General features: G+C 39.4%; 1 protein-coding gene across 2 annotated transcripts in view; it reads left to right on the top strand.

Annotated features, from left to right (window-relative positions):
• The window catches only part of LOC124163608 (WD repeat-containing protein 76-like), a 56,089-nt gene extending 30,648 nt beyond the window's left edge, over positions 1-25,441 (top strand). For both annotated transcript variants that reach the window (XM_046540625.1, XM_046540626.1), the window contains exons 6-12: positions 7,200-7,339; positions 9,243-9,451; positions 11,063-11,147; positions 13,560-13,698; positions 13,869-14,101; positions 18,354-18,472; positions 24,866-25,441. In XM_046540625.1, coding sequence (XP_046396581.1) covers positions 7,200-7,339; positions 9,243-9,451; positions 11,063-11,147; positions 13,560-13,698; positions 13,869-14,101; positions 18,354-18,472; positions 24,866-25,021 — 1,081 coding nt within the window. In that variant the 3' untranslated portion in view covers positions 25,022-25,441. The remainder of the gene's footprint in view (positions 1-7,199; positions 7,340-9,242; positions 9,452-11,062; positions 11,148-13,559; positions 13,699-13,868; positions 14,102-18,353; positions 18,473-24,865) is intronic.
• The last annotated feature ends 937 nt before the right edge of the window (positions 25,442-26,378 follow it).

Genomic DNA, 26,378 nt, shown 5'->3' with positions numbered 1-26,378 from the left:
TCAACGGACAGAGCCACCACCATCCATCGCAGAAGGCCGCTGTATTATCTACCTTGGTCCATAGAGCCAAGTTAATATCAGATAATACAAGCATCTCAGCCGAGTTAGACCACCTTAAGAAAACATTTTTACGGAATGGCTATGGAAAACAAGAGATTTTTAAGGCCCTAAGCAGACTCAACATAAAACAAAAGAGTTGCCCGGATGAGCCGCCTGAAAAACCGCTATCAACAGCCTTAATCCCATATGTGTCAACCATATCTGGTAAGATCCACCGCATTCTACGACGGTATAATATCAAAACTGTCCATCTGCCACCACCTAAATTAAGGCACCGCTTGGTTAGGGTGAAAGATCCGATTGGGTTGAAGACACCAGGGGTTTATGGAATACCTTGTGAATGTGGTAAAATGTATGTGGGGGAGACAGGCCGAACGATTGAGACAAGGCTGAAAGAACACCGGAGATTTTTCAGATTAGCGCAACCAGAAAAGTCGGCCGTGGCGGAACACAGCATTGATGAAGACCATGCTATTAAATGGGACGACACCAAAATCCTTTGCCATGCTCAACGTTACTGGGACCGCGTAGTTAAGGAAGCAATAGAGATCCGCCTCAATCCCAAAAATTTCAATCGGGACACCGGCTTTCATCTAAGCACTACATGGAGACCTGTAATCAGCTGTATGAAAAACATAAGGGTTAAACGTGAAGAATTTCAAAATACCTACAGCCAATCGGATGACACCTGAGCCGTATTGTTGTCTCCGTAAACGGTCAATCCTGTTCAGTGTGAAATTGAACTTCATTCAAGTAACACAGCCTTGAGGATGGAAGACAAGTCGTCTTCCGAAACGTCGGCTTACATAAAAGCTTTAACCTGGATGCAAACCCGAGAAACATTTGTCACATTCCATAATCTTTCACGACTTCGGCCACTATCGGAGTCACGATTTTCTCACAATTTCTGATTTAGCCGGCCATCCGTATTTGGAATCGGCCGTTCTCACAAATAGAGGACCCCTGCTGTTCATAAATTTTCCACGAGATTTGCCTTGCCGTTTTCTCCGCCTTGACACTCATTATTTTTCGCCTACCCTTTGATATCGCCGCTGCTATCCTCCAAGATGACCGCACAGTTCTGGCTTGCCGCAGAGAGATGGCCGCCTCTGACGTCAGCCTACCTTGCTATCTTAAGTAATGGATTTATATTAACCCCTCAACGCCGTCATGTGTACCCAGTATGCGCCCTTTAAATTTCGTATGCCGTCATCATGCGTACCCAGTACGCTTCCTGACCTACTGTATATAATATTTTTTATTCGCCAGATATTGTATTTTAAATTAAAACTAATTGCTCTATCTTTTGAAGAAATGTTTTTCCTCTCCAATAAAATACTCATCGCTACTTTATGCTTTCAGGATATTTTCAAATGTTTCGATGAAATTCCGTTTTAAACCAGCGAGTTGACGAATTCGGTCCAAAAACTTAACGCCTTCCTTCATATGTACTATCTTTAAACTACCGCCTATTCTGCTTGTGGGCTGTCAAGAAGGGTCAGCTACTTTAGCTTGAGATATGGTATCTTTTAAGCTCACTGCCTTCTGTCTGTCTTCTCCTTGTGTGTCGTCACCTTGAGCCCCAAGTGTGTGTTTGGTCTGCCTCGTTAGTCCTAAGCGAAGGGGCCATGTGCTTCGCTCAACATTTTTTTCTTTTTTTCTGGAGAGTAATCAACGAAGATAAGATTCCTTCTAAACAGTCAGCGTATACCAGGACCCCTTCGAGATATTTTCTCGTCTCTTGATAAAGCTTTGAAACCAAGCGCTTCAGTCCACTAGAGTCATTTAGCTGTGTGGTGTTCTTTCAGGCAGTGTGGTGAAATTTTCATCGGGTGTATTTCCTGTGTGTGGTATTTTTATTTATAATTGGGGATCCAACGAAATGTGAATAGTATTGAAAGGCAAAAAAGAGACTTGGAAGTCTGTTTGTGTGTTAGGTTATAGTAAATTCATTGGTGGGGTCAATTTCAAGGACCTGTTATTGCATTCGTACCTAATGGAAAGAAAATGCCATTACAAGTGGTGTATGAAGTTATTTAGGAGACTATTGAATGCCACAGTCATAAATTCTAATGTTGTTCACAGGAAAAACACGTATAAAAAATTGACTTATCATTTCATGTGCCATTGGTCAAGTTAAATTTTTGAAATATCCAACTTTATACGGACTGTCTGGACATGACTGTCGCTCCTTACACAATTTAGTGCCAAGACTCACAGAAATACATTTCCCAAGGACAATTCCTGCAGCTGGGAAAAAATCGAAGTCTCAAAGGTGTGCAGTTTGTGCCTAATATGGGAAATGAAGAGGCTGCGTGTACTGGTGAGAAAAATATGCTGTAGGATTGTTTGCATTGCTTCAAATCATGTCACACAAAGCAGATTTTCTAAGGTAAAATCATTTGAATATTCATATATTGACGTTTGAAACATTAGTACATGATTACCTGTATGAAATGATACGGTAATGATAGAACAAATTCAGAGAAATGGGCGAAGTGATAAATTTTCAAGTAGGCGAAACGGGTAATCCTATCGAAAGTATCCAATCTGTTATGAAATTTTCAACCCCAAATAACTAATATACATCATGTAATTGTATTTAAAAAATGCATGGAATGCTAGAGATCTCGCAGCTTATTGGAAACCAAATTTAAATCTTTCAAAACTGAAAATTTATTCATCAGTTCATAGAAGGAGATGCATAAAACGATAAATATTTATTCAAATCGCTCGAAAAATTATTATATAGTAGCATATTGTATTACGCAAGTTTACAAAAATTTTCAACAATACTGAATGTATATTATGAAAGATATAAATTATTGAATGATAGTATGCCAAAAAAGGCGAAGTCATTTAAATCTCATCCGGCCACTGGGATGGGATTTAATTAAATACCCGCCGTGCTTCAGGGGTTAATAAACTTCTCGAAGCATTTGTTAGCACAATTTTAAAATTGGTTCATTTTACATTTCTTTGCAGTATAAGTTTATAGGTTTTCAAGAGTACAACTGTCTTGTTATGACTAGAATTCTTCCATTAAGCGAGGAATCCCTGCACGCGGTGCATTTCCAAAAGATAGTCCCCACTTGTGATACGTAATAATGAGCTTATTTCACATCTGATTTTGAACATTGCATCACTGTGTTTGGCATTAATTTACAAACATTTTGAATACCCAAACTATCACTTTTTATTGAAAATTAATTTTCCGTTTTTAGTTAATAGTACGGGTACTGTTACTTACAATTAGTGACTTAGTTTTCATGAATTAAGTTGTAATATTAACTAGGATCATCACTGTTTAAGTGCCTCTATTTATTTTAATGTCAATATTGTAACCTATCTCCGGCCGCCCGCCCTTCTCTCGTCTTCCCGGTACATCAATCGAGCCGATGGGTGGGGTGGGTGAGGCGAGGTTACACATACAAGGGGAGAAGTGGGAGGGTTTGGGGCACTCAGGCATTTATGGGTCAGACATGGAACGCATGGGAGATCCCAAAGCATCCGGGCGGGGAAAAAAATGGGAAATAGGTGAGGGAATTTTGGCACCTTTTGATTACTGGTGCTTGTAAGAAAGAGAACTTCCAACACAAGATTTTCATTTGATGCAAATTTATAATTTGGATCATGTAAAAAATGCACTGAAAAATATATATAATTGACCTTTCTGACATCAGCAAAAATAATTAACAAGCTTAACCCTAAAATGATGCTATCAAAACAACAAGAAAACAACCAAGAAATAAAGAGCATTTTTATTTCCTGTAGTCCGTAGTCGAATTTCATACCAGTTTTTGAGACATTTTTAATCTTCATTGAATGTATGATAATTACTTTAGCACTGCATGGCTTTTAACAATATGAATAACAATAGAGTACAAAAATATAAAATACACTCCCTGTCATTATACCACAATCCAAAAAAAAATCACACACACACTCGCAATCACACACAAGGGACAAGAGAAAAGGGGGGGAGGAAACAACGAATTATAACAAGCTTTGAAGAAAGGGGAATGATGGCTTTCTGTTCCTTTAGGGGGGAACCTCTTGAACACTGGGGTTATATTTTGGGACTAAGAAATAACACTGATGGGGACTTCTCATTAACTTGTCTCTTCCTTCTAAGGGTAAAAATTGGGATTTGGGGGCATGGACAGTACTTATCAGGCCTTTTTGTTCTGTAGTCGTTGGTGTACGGATTCCTTTGGTCGGCTCGTACTATGCGGTTGGTTCGCCTTCTGCTGCTGGCGTGGTGGACAGAGCTACTGGTGAAGTGCGTGAGGGTGACCTTTTCTGGGCACTGGAAAATCTCCCGTACTGTCTCCTATTTCCAAAAAGCTGCCACCTTCTTCTCGGTCCAACCTCCAACATCGCTTCAGAAATTTTCTCTCCTCCACCCACTTCTTCGTCTCTTATGTCGAGATAGGTTAACTCAACGATCGCGATCGGAAATGTGACCACGAAAAATAGTCAAGAGCTGAATGATGAAGAGCCGTGACAATTGGTTGCTCGTGGCAATGACTACAGATCTTGACCCCAAGAATGTCAGCCGTGTGGATTCTTCATAAGAAACCTCCCTGTGGCTTATGCGCACAGATAATTTATACCCGAATGGAGGGGTAAAAATCCTGGATGGGGGGGAAAGGAGGGAAAATGGGGAAAAAAAAACACGTCACACATCTGCCATCAGTTTTTGGGAGGGGAATTTCTTCGTTCATCATAGGGGGTGGGGAAAAGCTTGGGTTGAGTCACTAGGCACGGTGGTAGAGGGGTGGGGGGAAATGCACTTCACTCTCCTGCTTCTTACTCATTGATAAGGACACGTTAGGTAGAGGAAAGGGAGGGGGGGAAAAAGGCAACTCACAGGCACTCTGATTCCACACGCACACATCCACATGCTCTCACATACCAAATGAAGAAAGACAAATATCACAGGTGATATCATGTAAGAAAGCTCTCCTTTACGCAAGGCACCCATTCGAAAGGCCCTCATGGAACCGGCCAAGCGGCAATGGTTACAATATAAATCTGCAAATAAATGAATTAAAAGATGTAGATGATGGCATGTACACATGTTTAATCTAGTCCATAAGCCATTTCATGGCTTCTTTCCAAACTCGGTATACGCTGTAGAGGAGCTCACCCTAAAGAACAAGGTATGCCTGAGAACGCATTTAACAAAATGACTTCACAGCCCTGAGAATATGGCCGACTGGTGTTTCAGGGCATCATTAGTTTTGCAAATTTTAATAATTAATATCTAACTTAAAAAGTACCTCACTATTCTCAGACTCGGAAGTTAGCCTAATTGAGGTTTAAATTTTTTTTTAAGATCACTTCCCAAAAACGTGCACATGTTCTATTATTGCAACAGAAACAATGTGCCTTTTTTGCAAGTGCTAAGTCAAAATGCCCTTATGCTGTCACATTTCATTACCCTCTAAATATCATAATTATGATTCAACTTTATACTTCACGACCCCTTATTATATATATATATTTTTTTATATCACGAGATGTCATCAGACTTAAAGCCCTGAGGATGGACAAATATAATGTCCGAAACGTAGGCAAAGTTTGAAAAAATAAATAATATTTACATTTGACCCACATCTCGTGATATAAAAAAATATATATCATAATTATGGACATGAACTGGGCAGCTTGGATTTACCGCGTAAACAAGCTGTTATTACCTCAGCCCATAAGATGCTGGCTAATTTTAGGCTACGTTCGTGGGTGAAAAGGTGTGTCATGTGGGCAGCGAAGTGCGTTATTGTGAAATTATCTGCCGTTAACATGGCATAGTAGAAATAAATTGTTTCGGGAACTATGTTCTGGGAATGTCAGTCCTTTGGACTCGGCTTCCATAGTAGGGTGTGTAGCGACCACGAGAATCAGGAATTTTGCGTGATGACTCTGGAATTATACATGAATTACTCATGAATTTTCGCTCCAACCTGAAATTTCATAATATTTTATTTCAGATTCATTTCACACTAAATTTTTCCAGTTCAAAACATATTTTCTGCTCTAAAATTGTGTTAGTTGTAATATTAAGTGCAGTGGCTGAGTAGAATTTTTACAGCCGCATCAAAACTGGGAATGTCGGACAAGACAACGGAATTGAAATATCAAGCAGTCTTCACTCTAGTTATTTTCAAAAACACGAAGAATAGAATGCCAGGTGACGTCATGAGGTCAAGACAGCTTCTTGGCTTGCATTGAATAAATTTGAATTTTAAAAACAATGTATGTTTACTTGCCTATTCCTTGTTCTTGTGAATACATAAATATAATATTATTTAAAAGTATTGAAGTAATTTTGGGTGTTTTAAAATTCTCATCTAATGCAGCACTCATGTTAGATTAACCTGAAATTTTGTCAAATTTCCCTGGACAGGGTTCTCACTCAACCGTGAAAACCTTAAAACCGTGAATAAGCCGTGAATTTTATATACCGTGAAATAACCTGGAAAAAGCCATGAATTTCGTCATAAAACCTTGAAAAAAAATCTCTCAAACTTGATTTTAGATCTACCGTTGACAGATCGAAAGAAAATCGGTTTGTCGATCATAGTTTAAGGTCAGTCACGACACTGTCCACGCATTTATCTGCACAAGTTTATTCTCAGCGCAATTAGGGGTCCGTGTACCATGATGACACATTGACCTTAAGCCTGTACCAAAGCCATAAGACTGGTAACCGAAGTGTTCATTAACCCTTGTAAAAATTCAGACACTTCATAACTTCCCTGGCACCCTGGTCCCCCATTTTCTTTTCCATTCCGCAACCTTTAGCCAGACCAGAATTTTGCTTACGAAAGGTGACGTCATGAGAGATAGCACTTTCATTGCTGCTTTTACATTCATGGCATCTGTCGGGTTTGTTAAATTTGTAGTAAACGTGCCGCCGATGATCGAGCGATAAATATTTCTGCGTAAGATGGTTTATCTACAAACCGTGAATTTGATGACATTTAGACCGTGAAAACCTGGAAAAAACCGTGAATTTTATAATTTATTCTGAGTGGGAACCCTGCTGGAGAACTGAGAATTCTGCATAAATTTGTCATTTTCTGAATGATTGGCTGGAAAACCTGATTTGCTTGCTTGAATGCTCGTTGCAGGTTCAAGGAGCGCGTTAGCAAGCTGTCCATGTGGTGTGGATGCATGGCGAGGGTACTCACGGAGAGAATTTCATCCATCGCAATCCACCCGTCCAGGGACATTCTGCTGATAGCTGCTGGTGGCAAGAAGGGATCCCTTGGTGAGTACCGTCTTCTCATGTGCATTGTCCATCATACTGTCGTCCTCATTCTTTCAATTTTGGGCATAAGTATGCAACTAGGGTAGGATGAATGACAGGATAAAGATGGGGTTTTACCTCTACCCAAATGCGTGACGAAACTGGAAAGCATTTCGGCCCTAATTTTTGTCTGTTGCCATAATAGAGAAAAACTCTCAGGAAATCAAGAATTCTTGACAATGTGCATATAAACATTTTTTTTTGTCAGATTAAGAGTGTAAAGCATCAACCCAGAACAAAAATGTTTCGCATACCTTCTAGTACTAGTAAAAGATTAGGAATGGCACCCGTCGTGAAATAATGTGCGAACTTAGCACTTTTTTTGTTCCACCTTACTAACCATACCTTTACAGAGTCTCTTGCAAGTTCCCAAAGAGTGAAGAAATTCCACTGTGAAATAAATATTAGCCCTGACTGGGATTCAAACCTGGATCTCTGGAATATGCATTTGAAGTTAATGAAATGAACATGCTATGGCACTGCATGCTATAACAGGTGACTTTTCATGCCATTGCACAGTGGGCAGAATGCAGGATCTATAGGCGGAAAAAAGTCCGAAAACCGACTTTACAGGTGGAACAATTTTTGCCGTTAGCCTTATCCTGGGATAGTGGGAGCACCTGTTTTCACCCTAGAGGTCATTGCCCTCGGCACAGTAGTGCTGTAAATACTTTTAAAGATCTTAGATGACATTTTTCTTATTTTACGATTGAAGAATATTTTTGAATTTAAGCATGAGTTTTTCCCACTGTCTTCTGCAAAAGCTCAAGCAGGCATACAAGTAAACTTGAAACATTCCTTGTCAGGAGGTAAATAAAATGCAGCACACTCCCTTATTCCTTGTATTCCTACTGTTCCATAGAAGACCTCGTTTAGAAAACCAGGTATCCTTGCCTGTGTCATCATGGATACAGAAAATTGGTTTACATGAATGCTTCAAAATCAATGCGCGATGTCGGAAACTAAACAGTCGGGCACCATGCCATGTAGTCACGTCCCGCACAAGTTGCCCGGGTTGCATCTGCTGCGGGCCGTGGATTCGTGATCATGTAGCATGGTCGCACACTGCGAGGCTTGGAAAACAGGAACATGGAGCTCCTGTGAATGCAGCTGGTGGGCGATTGCACAATGGTTAAGCAGCGATTCTAGGCTGTCCACGCCGGCGAGTGCCCGGCGATGACTCATGCAATCTCACTGTCTTTGCCTCTGCTTCGAAGTTCCCTGCAGCCTTCACTTCTACAAATCCCTTTCTTTCCAGTTTGACTTTGATTGGTCACGGCATAAACATGCCTGAGTGTGACGAAATTTCTGGTTCCCTTGGGCTGTATTCAACTGTATGCGAGACCACGTCAATAATGGTTGGTCATTGGTGATATGAAGCATACATAAAAAGATCATGATAACATTTTTCTTAATGTACGATTGCTTAAAGAATCTCTTAATTCAATCAAAAGTTTTTTACCGCCACTTATCGTCTTTTTCAATACTAGAGCAGACATCCAAGTAAACTTGAAACATTTCTCGTCCGCAAGTAAATAAAATAATTCCGTTTTACGAAAGGGGATTCTGATGGAATTAATAAGCCCGGTGTAGCCTAGTGTTAAAATGCAGTAATTCTGGGGATTTTTCATCCGATTTTATTTTTTATAAAGATCGCAGAAGACATTACAGAAGAGTGAAAATGGTGCACCGATATAATCCGCAACAGGGATAATCTGAGGTCAGATGATTGGGATTCTGCTGTAGTTTCCTTTGAAGAAGGGTATTATGATGAAAATAATGTGCCTGATGTAGCCTCGCATTAAAATGCAACTATCCTGGTATTTTTGTGTCCGATGCCTTATGAATGGTGGCTCTTTCCCAGGGTTGTGGATGGTGAATCCTGTGCTTGGTACTGATGGAGGTGTGGGGAGAGCTGCGGATGACTCTCCTACCGGCATCTACCGCTTTGAGCCACACTCTGGGCCCATCAGTTGTACCACCTTCTGTGCCTTTGGTGCCGACCGTCTCATCACCACCAGCTACGATGGAACCATTCGAGCCTTAGATTTTGAGAAGCTGGTTTTTCAGGAGGTAGGTGTATTTGATTTTCATGGTCTGCCTCTCTTTCATCTTGATATTAAGCTTATTTCCTTGTTTTTCTGCATGTTGGCATCCAATGGACAGTGCAAAGTCCATCTGGTTATTTTTGGATGCCTCCTTGTGTGTACCATGATGTGAGAAAAAATTGGAAGAATATAGAAAAAAGTTCTTTCTCCTAGTCAGGTTATACAAGGTTAGCCTTTTAAGTGTCGGGAATGAAGAAAACTAAAAGAGGTACTATATCGCAATATTTTAAATTGTATTTCTTAGTACTCTCCACGATAGTCAGTGCACTTTTGCATTTGATGTAACTAGTCATAACATATATTCCATTCTAAAGTAGGAGTAGTCAAAATGGCTGTTTTTTAGGCATCAACCGCTTCTTCAAACGTGTGGAAGCACTTTAGTCCTTGTAGCATATTCTTCATTCTAGGTAATGTGAAAAAATCATTGGGGCTTAAGTCCAGGCTGTATGGAGGATGCTCAAGAATTTCGATGTTTTGCTGTTCCAAAAATGACTTTGTGACTCGAGCGGTGCACAAGCTTGCATTGTAATAGCAATGCAGAGCATAATGCGGCGATTGGGGTTATCTTTCCTGAGTTCAGCGATCACTCGGCCATCACCTCTGGCAAGCAAATTGTCGTATACCATTGAGCATTAACTGTTCTTTGATTTTCAAGAGTAATCGTCGCTACATGCCCTGATTTGGCTACAAACGATGCAACCATTTTCTTGGAAACCCTGCGAGAGCGAACAACTGTTGTCAGTCTGAGCTCACTTTGGAAGACCCATGCTGAAGATTGGCATTTTGATTCAGACTATTAGCTGAAGATCCATGATTCATCACCACTTACGATGTTGTGAACTTGCTTTGATGCTCCTGAGTTGAATTGTTGTAGAGTATTTCGGCACCATTTGACTCGAGCTGCTTTCTGTTCTTCTGTGAGGAGGTGCAGTATCCAGCGGGAAACCAATTTTTTAACACCTAACTCTTTGTGTAAGATCTTTTGAACTGAGGTCCCTGAGATGTCCAATGATGCTTGAATCTCACGGTATGTAACATGATTATCTTCCATAATCATGTTACGTACAGCATCCACGTTTACTTAAGTGACGGAGGTTTTTGGTCACCCATCACGCGGATCATCACTGAGGCTAGAGCATCCTCGCTGAAACTCTGCATACCAGCGATCAATGTTTGTCTTTGATGGTGATTCTTCGCCAAAAGCACCAAAAAGTTCAGTGACGCATTCTTGGGTAAGGCTTCGTAAAAAAACATAGAAAATTATCGTGTGGTACCGTTCATGACTTATTTCATCTCGTGCAGTGGCTTGGGAACTTGGGAACAGTGACACGCCAAAACTATCAGGCCGATCATAATGTAACTTTGCATGGGTATTAACCGACTCAAAAAGTTGTTTATAAACACCATTTATTGTTGCTAGATGCTATTCCCGACACTAAAAGGCTGCCCTCGTACAATTTCCTCATTGACTTACGGAAAGCTCTTCCTGTTGTGAAGTGAACAGATTCACTGGGTTTTGATGAATCACTGCTCATTCCTTAAAGGTTATAAAATTGTCAATGCTTACTGATTTCAGTTGCTATCAGCACCAAAGGACATGCGTGCCAACTGGATGCAGTGGCATTGTCAGCTATCGCCCAACGTCCTCCTTGCATCTCAAGGTCAGTCAAAGGCCCTCTATGGGTAACTGTAGCAATCAATTGTTATTTACAGATATTTAAGTGGTTTGTAAATCAAACCAAAGTGGTGTATGCAATCATTAAAATGCAGTCTACGTTTTTGAAGAATGTTCTTGACACTTCTCACAATGCAGAATGTTCTTGCAACTAAGAGTTGTTTTCTTGGAATGAATTCGGGTGGAAGCTTGTTTCTGACAGTTGTTAAGGGCATTACAAAATAACAGAAGTTCAATAGTTCTAGGAATATTCCGGTTGAAATTTGTTCACTGATGTGCACGGGGACAAATTCACAATTACCTTGCCTCTCATTTTCCTTGAGAAAACATTGGAAAAATTGTTTACATTGCATGTGACATGTCCAGGTTCCAATTATAATATGCAATCAATAATAATGTATGAGCTTATTACAGGTTTAGCATAATACAAGAGCGCTGCATTATGATTCAGACCAGTTTGGTGTATTGGTATTTTTGGTGTATTCCTCAATGGTGCAGAGCTTGTTATTCTCACATATTTAGGCCAATTTATTTCACAAATTCATGGCACATGATGTTCTTATATTACCTACTTAATAATGTGCATCATTGAAACATAGAAAATCAAAAATATATTATGCAATTTCTTTATCTACAGATCAAAAAATTATAAAGATATACAAACATTCATCCCCTGGATAAAGGTAATTTACCTCAAACCCACAAACTTTGGTTTGGCAGGCGAGGACTTCACCTCGTCGCACCGAGGCTGGCAAAAATATAGGGAACTTTACATTTTTGTAAATTTAGGTAGTGGGCATTTTTCTTGAGTGACTGAAATGAGTTCAACTAAATGCTACATTCAATTCTTCCTAAGCAGTATGTGCATACATTTATGCGTGACATACAAAACTAGTTGTGGTAAAGTTGCAGCAAATGGAATTCTCAGTCTACGCTTTACCTCGGGAAAAATCAGAAGCAACCATATGAGGTGAAAAGTTTATTATTGGTACTCTAGCTCAGCCTTTGTATGTTGTAAACTTGTCATTGAAGAATTCTTGTTGTTTGCCTGTTTTCTCGATCGCTGAAAAACCCTGCATTGTATTTTGTACATCTTTTACAGATTTTGTGAAAAAAAATTTTTCCTGTTTCACCTCTTCATTTCAAAAAACAAAACCAAATCTCAATAATAAGCACGCCAAAGAGTGGAATATTTGGGGAGGACTCTTATGTTTAGGTTAGAGGTTTGCATGTTGAGTCGCCCTCTCATCTGTTTCCATGCCAACCATGTGCGATCTCTTAAAGGACAAAAGTAGCCTTAAAAATCCAAAGAGTGTGTAAGATCCATATAGTAAACTCGAGATGTTTCACACAATCCTAAAGGGGAATTCACTCCTTTAGGACCTCTATTGATGGCTGCATCGTGCTACATAGGGAAACAACTTCACCGTTTGGTGTCAGAGTTTTAGTGTCGAATATTCCCCTGAGAAAAGTATTTATTTATTTCCATACCTCCAAAGACAGCAATGTTCAGCCTTTAAATCTGTGTTTTTGGTAATATTTAACAATCGAAAGTGCACAAACATTCATCCCCTGGATAAAGGTAATTTACCTCAAACCCACAAACTTTGGTTTGGCAGGCGAGGACTTCACCTCGTCGCACCGAGGCTGGCAAAAATATAGGGAACTTTACATTTTTGTAAATTTAGGTAGTGGGCCTTTTGATTGGCTGAAACCTTATCAAATTTCAAGCCTGCACTTCAATCGGAAATGGAAGGAAAAAGATTTGTCATGTAGGTGTGTGGTGGGTTTTGTAACTTCCCAGACCATTGCTCACCTGTTGAAGTCTCTAGAAAGTTTTGGTTTGAAACTTCTACTTTGGCGGGTTTTTGCAGGACTGTCGATGTGCAACTTACATGTCTAAACCCGAAGGGTTTCCCGAAAACACCCATTACACCCTGTCTGCATGTCGTATAAATCGTATATCTACCTAATATACAAATAATTAATGATTTTCGAGGTAAGTTCAACATGATGAAACACTTACTTGCAATTTTCCACAAAAATTTTTGTGGAAAATTGCAAGTAAGTGTTTCATTATGAATCAATTCCACTCCATCTCGCTTGATTCCTCGAATTTTGTAAGTTCAACAGTTATATAGCTATGTGATTGCAGGAATATACCCCAAAGTTGGAATTTCTTCCATTTTAATTTTTTTAGTGAGATGCAGGGGTCCTACATAAGGACTGGAATCCTCACAAAAAAATTCTTAACACCCTAAGATTTTTTGAGATGTGTGTGAGTGACCTTTTATTCGTGGCTGTGATGTTCACATGTCCTAGGATGCTTACTGTATGTACTTCAATGTTCTAAATTGTGCCTGCGAGACAAGAAGTTCTTATCATTATTGTTTTTCAGGAACGGGGAGCGTGCATGTGATTGACGATCGGAGTGGTGGGCGGACTGAGGCCATTCTTCAGTGCTACGATCGATCTTGCCGCACTATTTCCCTGCACCCATTACACCCTGTGTACATGGCCACCTCCTCTTCACTCGGGTGAGATGCAAACTCAGCTGCTAAGTCCTCTTCCCTCTTGTATACTCTTGTTGTTGCACTTCGAAATTATGTGCCACATTACTTCAAACATCATCAGTTGAGATTTGATCTGTAGTAGCTATTTACCTTTAAGAGCCTGTGTGAGTGTTCACTATGAATTTTCCTCGCAGCTTGGTGTCACTGTGGGACCTTCGCAAATTTGGCCGCAAGAGCCCCAAGGTGGCAGATAAAGCCGTGGACACAAGCGCCTTGATTTGCCAGATGTCGGTGCAAAAGGCAGTGTCATCGGCCTTCTTCTCGCCTGTCACAGGCAGTGGTCTCCTCTGCACATCGGCTGATGAGCGCATCCGCATCTATGACACATCAAAGCTGGCGGAGGGGGCAGCCCCATCTGTTTGCAGGGGTAAGTACATATCACTCTTATTTGTTCAACTAATTTCCTTCATTATGTATCAGTCAATAGTGAAACATGAGAAGCTCATTTTAGAAGCCATTATTTTAATTATGATGATGTAATTTAAGTATACTGGGACTAGGACTTGGAGTTACAAGAAGGAAATTTCTCCAGCTACTATGATTGCCAATTGATTTATCAGCAGGAATGAAGGATATGTTCACTTTTTGTGTGTATTATAATAAATTAGTCAGTAATACTACTGTAACACTTGATATTTATTTTTATGTAAAATTAATGCTGTTACTGATTAGAGTTTTATGTTGAATGTGACGTTTATGGGACGGAAGAAGAAGAAGATGATGGAAAATGAAAAGGGATGGAAGGCTGCCATAAGGTTGTTGTGGGATGATAGGGGATTGTTGTGAGAGAAGCCTTAAAGGAAAGATTTTGAAGGAAGGATATGAGGAAAGAATTTGTATTTTTAAAGAAATAAAATGAAAAGGTTTTTGGAAGGAAAATTGTCTGATGTTACACTTACTGAGGCAGTTTGTAAATTACCATTTAAGCACATGTAAGAGGCGCACCTTTTTTTCCCAGAAATTGCTGCCGAAAATGGGTGTGCATCTTGTACACTTCTTATCTTTCCCCCTCCCCTTTACTGGTCGCAAGTCCAAGGGGAACTTAGTGGCCTAGGTTTTAAACGTGAGTCATTCATCTGTTACCCTAGGTCAAAAATGTGCGGCAGGGGAGTTTCTTCCTTAGTCACGTATTTGTACAATGTTCCTGTTTGCGTTCCTTATTCATTAGCATCATGCCGTCGAATTGGTAACTCAGAGGTTAACATAGAAAAGAATGCTTGGGATTTTTTGCTCTGGAGGGAACCCTAAATTTACTGCTTCAAGTGGGCATTCCGAGGCATTTATACTGCAAATACTAATCGCATATCTATCTTAGAGAAACACGCAGTTTTGAAGGACAATACCTGGTTTATAGTCAGCATCTGTCTTGCTGAGTAGTTTCCATTACGCTAAGTGACTGATTTTTCAAAAATCATCTATAGATGCCATTATGAGGATTATTGTAATTGAAAATTATATTGGCGTTTAAACCGGTGGTTTAAAAAGTTTGAACGAGTGTGTATAATGTCGGACTAAATGGTGGATAGAAGAAGAAAGGTGGATACAAGAAAGCAGAAATGCTTGTAAGTGAAGAGCTTTGAAGGAAAGGTAGAAGGGATGGAGCACGCTCCCTCCGTCTTTCAAGCAACGAGGCTACGAGCGAAGGAGCAAGGGATGGACAGGTCCAATCTTGCATGTGACGTCATTGCTTTCAAAGCAAAGGGGTGAAGGCGCAGCAATGTGATGTAAGTACGCCGTTTGCATTGCCTGAAGTTTACAGTCCATCTCGTCTTGTTTGTATGTGCTCATACTATGCTTGTTTCTTCAGAAATTGTGCTGTTTGTACTATGTTGAATATTAGTAGCCTTGTTGTAACTAAAAAGCTTTGTGTCAATCAATTAAAACTTAAAATTTAAATGCTGTCGGATATGCATTTCGTTAGGTCTCATTCTTTTTTTAACCTCATGTCTGTCATACAATTGCTGAAAGCTATCGAGATATCTTCGGGCTCAGTAGGCGACTCACCTAGCATTTGGCCTCCAGAAACTGGGAGAATTGAAGCCAGTACATCAAAAAAAGTCAGTCGATGAGACAGAGTAAGGATGAAACAGGTTTCCATTGTTTCCATGTAACTTGATATTTCTCTTCGAAGATATGATTTATGGTCTGTGTGGTCTCGCAAAGGGAAAAAACCTTAAGATGTCAGGGCTGATGGAGGGCCAAGGATGGTTTTGTGAAATCTACGCCCTGGTTATTATCTTACTGCTCTGAGATTCTCCCGATTGTTGTTCAACCTCTTGGGAAAATTCACACTATGTGCCCGTCGTATTTTGGCTTAAAATTTTCTTCGGCTGACATTCCATTGCAATACTCCTACGATAGCTTTTAAACAAAATTTTTCGTGAGTAGGACAAGCATCGCAGTGTAACAACGTATGCAAAGTGAGGATCAGAACTCTTTCTACTCCCTCTAATGGGATGTTGCGTTCATGAAAGCATTGATTTAAAATTTCAGATTCAATTTCTTCAACGAATTTGGATCCGGAGTATAAGGTGAAAGGCGTTATCTGTGGATATTTGGATCCGAGGTATCCGATCTGACCATCCCTAGTAAGCATAATAAGGTTAAGACTACAAGTGAATACCTAAATATCTCCGAGCGCCAAACGTATTGAGACGATATGAGATCAGGCCGTGTGTTGGGCGCCAACTGTGATGATACGTACCATCAGATGAATTCGCCAACTGTAATGTTGGACGATTTCGATTCCCGGCTCCACTGGTTGAAAACCAGCAGCGACAGTGGATACCTTCACGTAGTCCACTGTTAGTGGACGGATCTTACTTAAAAGGAAAACCACGTGGGTTCTACGGCACGCGATCACGAATGAAAAGGAAAATACGGGAATTTTGATCCTCAATGCAAAGCACAACAGAAAGGAAACGACCTTATTCAGATTGTGAATGGTTTTATACATTTATTGGCCAAAAAATAAAATAAACATAAGCAACTTCTTTCTTAAATCTAATGAAGGATGAAATGGTTATCTGTTTGGATGACACACTGATGGAAAGAGAACACAGAAATTCACTACCCCACCAAAACAAAAAAAAAAAAAACTAATACTAATGCATAAAAAAATTCATAATGGCCTATGTAGGAATCTCTACTACAATTATGAATGTCGGTTTGATTGTCCTCCTTGCATTTTACATGCTCCATGTCCGCTCGTACTAAAGTGTCCAGCACTATTAGAATTTAAAGCACAAATCGCAAGGACGGGAGAATAATTATACAGATTTTTGCTTGGTGACAAGCTTTTTGACATTAAGTGAAATTGTTCCTGAGTCACTATTACAAGCAAATACCTCCACGCAAGGTGTCTTCTTAGCGGAAGAAATGCTGGTTGGAACAGGGAGAGTGGATAATTCACTATCCAGGGAGAAGGGGATTTGTAGAGTACTTATGTGTCGAGATGTGGCTCCACGTTGAAGTCACTGCTGGGCGCGTCATCAACCCACGGGCTTTTGGTTGCCTGAGGTTTACGGCATGATCAGCGTAATGGCATTACACGACATGACGAATCTCCTGGACACAGCTCCTCGGCCCTCTTTTCTCCCTCTCTCGCTCCCCGGTGCGCCGCTGACCTTCTCTTGCCAGGCTTACGGACCCACTCAACCGTGAGTAAGCCGTGAGTTTCGTCTACCATGAAAAAACCTGGAAAAAGCCGTGAATTTCGTCATTAAACCTTTAAAAAATCTCTCTTACTTGATTTTAGATCTACGATTGACGGATCAAAAGAAAAAAAGGTCAGTCACTCGCAGACACTGTCCACGCATTTATCTGCACACGTAATATTGGAAGCGCAAATATTGGTCCGTGTGTCATGACGACACACAGACCTAAGGCTGTGATTGGACGACCTTCAACCAAAGTGATCATTAACCCTGGCGAGAAATCAGACACCTCTTCACTTCCCTGTTACCCTCCATTTTCTCACTCACAACCTTTAGCCGGCCCTAAATTTTGCTAACGATAGACGATCTCATAAGAGCACTTTCATTGCTGCATATTGCATTCCTGGCATTTATCGCGTTTGCTATATTTTTAGTTAACGTGCGGCCGGTGATTTCTATGTGATCAATATTTCTTCCTAAAATGGCTTATCAACAGACCGTGAATTTGACGCCATTTAGACTTTGAAAACCTGGAAAAACAGCGAATTTTATAATTTAGATAGAGTGGGAACCCTGACGGAGTAAATGGGACTGCCTCCTTGCACCTTCCACCAACATATCACCGACGCCTTGCGCTGGGCCTGTTTTATGCTGTTGTTCACGTGATACAATACACAAATGACATGCGAAACATTGGTGTAGTTGAGAGCAAGGCCGCTTGTGTAATGCTGTGCCCATGTATTTGAAATGAGAAAAAGCTTGAGACAGAGAACGAGTGAAGTGAATGATGGAACAAAAACAAAACGTTACATGTGCAGGTCATACCGTCACATTATTGTGTAAATTTAGCAGAAAAAAATGCTGTGTAAACTTATGGTATTGAATGAGGAAATTGTGATAACTGATTATTGTTTCTGGGAAGTCTTTTCATGTCTAATTACAAGGCGAATGTTTTCCTTGCAGTGGAGACAGACATCAGGCATTTACACAAGAACTCAATGTGGCTGTCTCATTTCCGAGCCACCTGGCATCCTCAGAGGGATGATGCATTTGTCATTGGTAGCCTAGCTAACCCAAGACGGGTAAGTTGTCAAGCTAACACTGTCCTCTTCATTCTGACCATTTTGTATTCCTATATTCTAAAGTGATGAATGAAGCTGAGAGGTAAAGCTTATCCCACTAATTTTTTCCCAGTGACCATTATTGTCTTTATGGTGATTTGTAAGGGCTTTAAGCTTTCTTAGCCACTGGTGTATCTCATTGAGTTGCTCATCAAGATTTTTCAATTTTGCAATCAAGATTTTTTTTCCGCCGCTGATCGTCATCTACAATGCTAGATCAGACATCCAAGTAAACTTGAAACATTCCGTGTCAGCAAATAGATTAAACAATTCCACTTTAACCCGTCAGTTCCCAAGCTCAGAATTTTTAGTACAATAATGTTAATTTGATCATTTTGAGCTAAAATTATCTCCATTAGGTGGTTAAAGTTGTTTTTTAAGCATTTGTTGCATTGGTTTTAGAACAGGAGGGGTGTCACCCTCAGGTGACGTTGGGCAATAGCCTTCTAATTTTGAATGAATACAATAGAAGAGAGGATTTTCAAGATTTATATTAATTTTATTTACACACATTTTTAGAACAAGAAATCATGAAAGCTACGTAATATTTAAAATGTATTCCTTGCAGCACACATGAAATCCGTGGATAAAAAATAAAAAAGGCACTTTTGAACCTAAAGACCAGAAAAGTGATTTTTCCCTGAATTTATTTTCTCCGATGGAAATCATACCAGCAATGAATATGTAGGCCAACTTTAAACTTTTTGCACATAATCCTTGTCCTCTGGTAACATTTAGCATAACGACGTTTAGAACAATACTGTTTGGCATGTTCATCTGTATCATCACAAAGCCGAACTTCAAGGGGAATTATTGCGGCCACGGCTCCTCGCGCTGTACATTGCGAAGGTGGTTTTCCGTATAGTCCACAATGTACCTGCACAATACTTCTTCTGAAGTCACAATATGAAAATTCTTCAGTTATGTTTTCTTTGAACACTCTCCAAGCATTTTAGTAGGCCGCTCTCCAAGCATGGTAGGCCGCATCTAGCCCAAAGGGAAACAAGGGAAACCACCACTTTTTTCTCTGTAGACGACTCTAAAGGAGTGTAGGTTTTCATCAAATCTTACCACTCCCCCCATATTTTTATTGTATTTTCTAACCGCATGTGTGCAGGATACTTGAATTCAACATCTTTTTCCTTGAACAACGCCAACTTTGTCCGCTGCACTCACTGGACTTGCGCTATGGCGGTTGGATGCAATAGTAATAATGCTATTGTCATGCCACTTTACGACAGAAAGATCACACATGACTTTCAGTGGAAGCGAGCCTCTCTTTTTTTCTTTAACAAAGGAGATGGTTCTAGAGGGAATTTATCTAGCCTATTCTCCCTAATAGTGCCAGTTCCACCTGTGTTGAGCTCTGTTAGCCTGGATATTAGAGGAAAGCTAGAAAAAAAGTTATCAAAGTACAAATTGTATGGTCCGAAATCTGAAGGTAATCTACTCTGCATTTCCAAAACTACAGCACCGCTCAACCCAAATTCCGGTTGCAGAGGATGCTGCACAGCTTTTGCTCCTTGCTTGGGGTCAAAGGAAACTAAATACCCCAGTCGCGTTGCACAAGACCACAACTTGTAGCCAAACCGCAACGGTTTTCCATGCATGTGCTGTTTAGTGCTATGCCGTCCGTAGTAAAGCACCATGGTTTCGCCTATAGAAATATGTGAGGATGCAACATATTTGAAATTTTCAATGAAATTTTTGTTCAAAAATCTAAAATATTCACGCACTTTTCCGAACTTATCTCCTGTTGGCAGGTTCATATTATCACAAAGATGTAAATACAGTAGAACCCCGTATTTGCTTTATCGGAATTTACGTTTTCCCGCAAATTGCAAGTTTTTTTCTGGGTCCCAACATATTTCCTATCTCTCCAATGTAAATAGAACCCTGTATTTACGCCGTGTTTTTTTCGTTTTCCCGCCATGTGCATCACGACGTGCCGGCTAAAAAAATTATTTGCGCACGAAAACAATTAATCGTGCATATCAGGCCTTAACAACTGTATTTTGGCTTCCTTTCGCGCATTTTTATTTAAAAATCCAAGAGAAAGAGACGTAACGAGAACTATTTTCTGGAAGAATTTGAATGTGGCGGGACAGAACGCCACTAACGTCGGAAAGTTGAACTACGTCATCTCGCGGCGAAAAGATTCACGATATGAAAGTAGGTGTTGTGAGCAATCGAGCTATGTAATAATTATAATGCAAGAACTCCTGAAGTAATGTTGACAATAATCATGTAGTCGATAATTTGATACGAGAGTTTGAAAGGAAACCAGACGTGATAAATGCCGGAACTATAAAAATTGACCGACATGGGATCATTTGTGCAGACTTCATTCAACAGTTGCGTAACAATCATGGATAAATAAATGCTTAAAAAAACTTATTTAAACTTGAATTATCCCATTTAAATAGCAGTGTATCGCAAACTATTGTAACTTTCAAAAATTATGAAGTCGCACGACAATTTAAACTACGCACTTGATCGCCGAGGAGTAGTTCAGATACTCATGTGTTGCCAAGTTTATACCCTCAATTAGTACGGGAAATGGAATTTATGCGGCTTGAAAATGGAAATTCGAGGTGAAAAACGGACATTTTTAATTGACGAGAATATGAAAATTTTCGAGCTACAAGTTGATTCCCACACCGGAACCCGCATCGATTCAAATGCTGGCGAAGCAACTCGAATGTTGGGACTGGCAATCCGATCGGATTCCCAGTCTCAACATTCAATACCGTGGTGAAAAATCGCGATGCCATTGTAAAATATGCAAACCAGTGTGGACGTTTATCAAAAAAGAGAATACATATACGTGAAGAATTCCAGGTAAGAAGAAATAGAACAAATTGTAAAAGACTAGTTTTTAGGTGCAAGATCATCAAATGTCCCTACAAATGGTGTCATCTAAAGGCCTGTTTACATAGTAAATTAACCCGTACAAGTTAATGTTTAAATTATGAACACGAAAATGAAGCGTGTATTCACCCAACTTGTGTGTATGCATGAACAGAAAATAGAACCTGTTCAAATTTGGTTCATGCATTCATAGTTGGACTTAGGGGCAGGGGACGTGCCCCTAAGTCCGACTATGAATGCTTGCCCCCCCCCCAAGATGCTTAAAAAATAGACAAAATTTGAATACGATTATCATAGGAGGATCTATGGGGGAGGGGGGGCATGTGCCCCCCCTCAAACACTTAAAAAATATGCAAGATTTTTAATACAGTCCGTTTATCATTGCGTTCGTTTTGTATAACGTGGTATCATTGTGCCCCCCTCCAGAACAAAATCCTAGATACGGCCTTGCTTGTGCCCCCCGGAAAGAAATCCTGGATCCGCCCCTGATGGTCATCTTTACATTCACTTTGTTTTGTTTATTACTCAAGGAGGCTCAATCATTTAATTCAATAAGAATAACTTTGATATAAAAATAAAGAGAATTTTTGTAAAGTCATTGCTATATCTTGTTTTTAATCTCAATTAAGACAAGATCTTTTGCCTGTCAGGCCCTCTGTGCCCCTGCCAGAAAAAAATCCTGGATCTGCCCCTGCCTACATTCGCACATGCCCCGTTCCGGTCCACAAAAATCATTCATGCAAGCAGACATTAACTCGTGCGTGTTAATGTATCAAGTAAACAGGCCCAAAGGCCCTTGAGAAAAAGTATTTCCCTACAAGATTGGGAATCAAAGATTCCACGGCATCTATAACGGTTGGTTGAATAGATTCAAAATAGGTACAGTCTTGTATATAAGACGGTGAGTGGTGAAAGCAAAGATGTTAACATAGAGACAGCAACTCTGGAAAGAATCTGAATATATTAGTTCTGGAAGGTTACAGCCCAAAAGATGTTTTCAATGCAGACAAAACAGGATTTTTTTATATTTTTGCTGCCATCAAAAACACTGTGCTTCAGAGGGAAACAATGTTATGGAATAATGCTTTGTGAACAATTAAGAAATTAACATTTCCAAAGCCAGTATATGAATAAAAGTGAAAATTATCTATTTCCCACTATTTGCATTTTCCCGCAATTTACACTTTTTTTCTTGGGTCCCTAGAAAAGTGTAAATAAGGGGTTTTACTGTACTTCTGGAGTTCAAAAAACCGGTCGCGCCGAGTACATTTCGCAATAAGATTATTGTAGGTGTCAGACTTTGTTTCCCAAAGCATTGGAATGTACTTCGGTGATAGCTAGCCTGTTAGTAGTAAGAGAGCAATGTATAATTTTAATTCCTCTGACATCAAATTTAAAGTATGGTTCCTTTGCAGGGCGTACAAGTTAGACATTTTAACAATATATGAAATGATTTCGTCACCGTACATGGATTCAAAGCACTGAACTGGAGACATATCAAATTCGTGAACTTCATTCACCTGTTGCTCTGAATCTCCTCTACCACTTGGGACAAAGTTTTCTCTACGCTATTCCAATTTCTCTATACTTGTGCGCCTTTACTTTTTTCTTTGGTGGCTTTCGCTCCACTGTTGTTCCACCGACATCGGACGGTAGACTTTCAATTGAAGTTTCTCCCGAATCCTGTATTAGTGATACTTATTGTTACTTGTTGTATTAGTGATACAATGTAAGTTAAAATAGTCATTCATAAAAATTTGTTTATAAGTACCGATGTTTTTCAGAAGAGTCCCTAGATAAATGTAATCTTACATCATTCACAGAAGTATACGAGTGAGTGCTTATTTCCACTTGTAAGCGAAGTATACTCGGTGGCAAATTATTTATATCTGCCACTGTTTCATCACCACTCTTCTTCCGTAACATAGCCATCTTCCTCAGGAACTAAAATAATATCAGCGTGATCCAAATTATCACTGTGGTGATCAGACTGCAATATTCTAAAATTTCGTGCAGTTGTGAGCTAAAAGAGCAACATGAAATATTATCAATGCAAATAAAAAATTGATTAAAATATTTTTAATTAACACCATAAGCACAGTTATAAAATAAAAATTCATAATATTAAATTATGAAAATACCATTAACGTCCGTGTATTTTACCCAGAATTTTAGAATAAACTAAACAAAACAGTAAGCAGAGAAAAAATAAAATAATTCCGTATAAACACATAGTTCCACTAAAAATTGTTGACATGAAAATTTTCCATCAAGCTCAGAGAAACAGTAAATAGTTTTAACTATTAGCAGGGAATAAATCCGCTTGAATATTTAAAAAGTTCAATATGAGTGAAATGGAGAGTTTGAAAACGTTCCATGAAGCCTTTCCCATAAATGCAGTCCATCAAGATGCTCCACTTCCCAACGTCACCTGTAGGTGACATAAAAAATTCGAAGTACCTCATTTGCTATATGAATGAAAATTTTCAATGCATTTTATTTTATGTAAGAACTTACATATACTTAGTCATCAAAACTAAAATGATAATATCATTTACGTACCTCTTCTGAAGTTTACAGGCCATAACAATAGGTCTTGTCACTAAAATCCACACACAACCTCATTGCCTTCTATTCAAAGGCGTACTGAAGACTCATCTGTCGCCGAAACAATATGATAATCCAGTATGTGGTGCAGAAAGGCTCAAAGAAATGTAACGAAAACATACCGTGCCCCTAAGATTACATTGTTGCATTTTATGTGTTCACAAAAGTGTGTCACCTGTAGGTGACGTCGGGCGTTGCCGGGTTAAGATGGGGATTCTAATGGAAACAATTAGTCCGAAGTAGCTTTGTATTTAATAAATGCAAATATCTCGGTGCTTTTTCGTCCGATTTTATAAAGAACAACGGAAAACTTCGAAGGACCGTGAACTCATGCACGGGTACTCTGCAACCCGTATAAAATGCAGCCGGATAATTGGGATTCTGCTGTAGATTGATCTGTACTTTATGAGAAGTCAATCACTACGGCCATCTACCGAAAAGATAATGGATTTCTTTTTCCCCAACCTTTAATTTGTGATTACTCCTAAGTACTCCTAAGTGAAGTCTAACCTAGTGTCTCATTTTGATTAGTGACAAATTGGTTGATTAACCATGGCAAAATTTTTTGCTGCATAAATATGACAGTGAAGCTGAGTGCTGCCAATAAAAAAAAATGTTTTATATCTAAGATTTTGGGTTTTTATATAATTTAGGATATTTGATTCTGTCGCCTCAGTCATCTTTTTTGATATCCCTAGGTGATATGAAGATTGTCCATATAAATTGATATAAAACATGATTTTTTAAATTTACATCCAGGTATTCTGTTTGTGTAGTTCTAAAAGAGGGACAGTGGTGGTTATGTTGGATCATCATCACTTGTAGAATGTCTATGTTGAGTTCCAGAGTGAACCCATGCCCTTGTTTGTCCTGCAGGTGGAGGTATATGGGAGGCCTGGGCGCATGCTGTGCGCTTTGGGCAAGGATGGCCACTTCCCCATCAACACGGTGTGCCCCGTCAATGCCTTCCACCCCAACCGTATGCTGCTGGCATGCGCAGACAGCGGAGGACGTGTACACATCTTGCTCTAGCCTTCCTTTGCCTCGTCCAGCCATCGTGCCTCTGCTCAGTGAAAATTATCGTGTTTCCATTCCCTTCGTATTACCGTTTGCTTTTTTGATATTACCTCTTGCTCAGATTGATTTAACTGTTTGTTGAAAGAAAATAACATATGAAGTTGCCTGTGTTTTATATGGATAGCCTAAGATTTGTATTTAGAGTTTAATGGCCATGGGTCATTTATGTTACTTGTATTTTAAGTTGTCTAAGTTATTGGTTTTTTAATTCTGTTGTTGGAACAGTGTGACGCTCCATGTGTTGCCAGCCATTATCTGTGGTTGTGTGTCTGACATGGCAGTTAGATACTCTGTTTTCTCTCTCTCTCTCTGTCTCAGGGAATGATGATGTAGCCCAGTAAAAGTATGCATGTATCAATGTGATCTTCATAATATGGAAAAAAGAATGTTGTTTTTTATTCTTTCATTGAATTTTTCTACTGACAGCTTTTTTTGCAAATTTTGAAATTCAAATATTAAATAATATACGCTATTGTTTTTCAAAAGTGTCATATTTCTTTGGAAGCTTTGGTATTGGGTGTTGATAGGACCATGTTTGTCCTGGCTGTGCAGTGCTGAAGAGTGTGAGGCTTCCTCAATTCATATGATTATTACCCAACTTCACTGTCACTGTTAATATTTTTTCTTTTTTACAGTGCATTTGTGGTAATACTGAGCTTTATTTACTGTTGGAGCACAGTGGTTAAGGTTATGAGGATATAGAAACAACCTGGTCAGGAAATATGAGGCTACATAAAATTTCAAAGAAAAGGAGAAGGATTATTAAGATACCTTGCTAGTACAAAACTGGAATATCAAGTTAAATTGATAACATGTGCAGAGAGTTAAAGTCACCACCCCAGCCTAGCTCCATAGATGTAGTTCTCAAATCTTGGATCTGAGTTTTCCATTGATTTACACCATTTTGTGCGAGCATCACTGACTGCATCATTTAAAATTCTGTCCTCTGGTGCTAGGTGAGGATAGGGATTGCAGGTATGTGACTTTTTTACAGTATAAGTGTCTGGAAAGGTCCCTAGGTGGATCGAACAGGTAAAGAGAGCTCTATGGCCTCAATAGTGAAACAGAAAAGAACCTAGCGTTCTGACCATTGGAGACTACTTTTCTGTTTCCCAAGGTAGAATTTAGACTAGGTACCTAAAATGTATTAAAATGCACATTTTCTTAACTAATGGAGCTGTGTTTAAGTAATTTGACTAACAGGACATGATATGTTTGAATTTTGTTAGGAATTACTGGTGTAACCCATTCTCTCAGATCTGAAGTGGTAATTGATTAAGAGAACAGTACATGTAAGGGAAAGATTTCCATT

Source organism: Ischnura elegans, chromosome 8 (assembly GCF_921293095.1).
Source record: "Ischnura elegans chromosome 8, ioIscEleg1.1, whole genome shotgun sequence".
Classification (NCBI taxonomy): Eukaryota; Metazoa; Arthropoda; class Insecta; order Odonata; family Coenagrionidae; genus Ischnura; species Ischnura elegans.
This window is presented reverse-complemented; position numbering and strand designations above follow the sequence as displayed.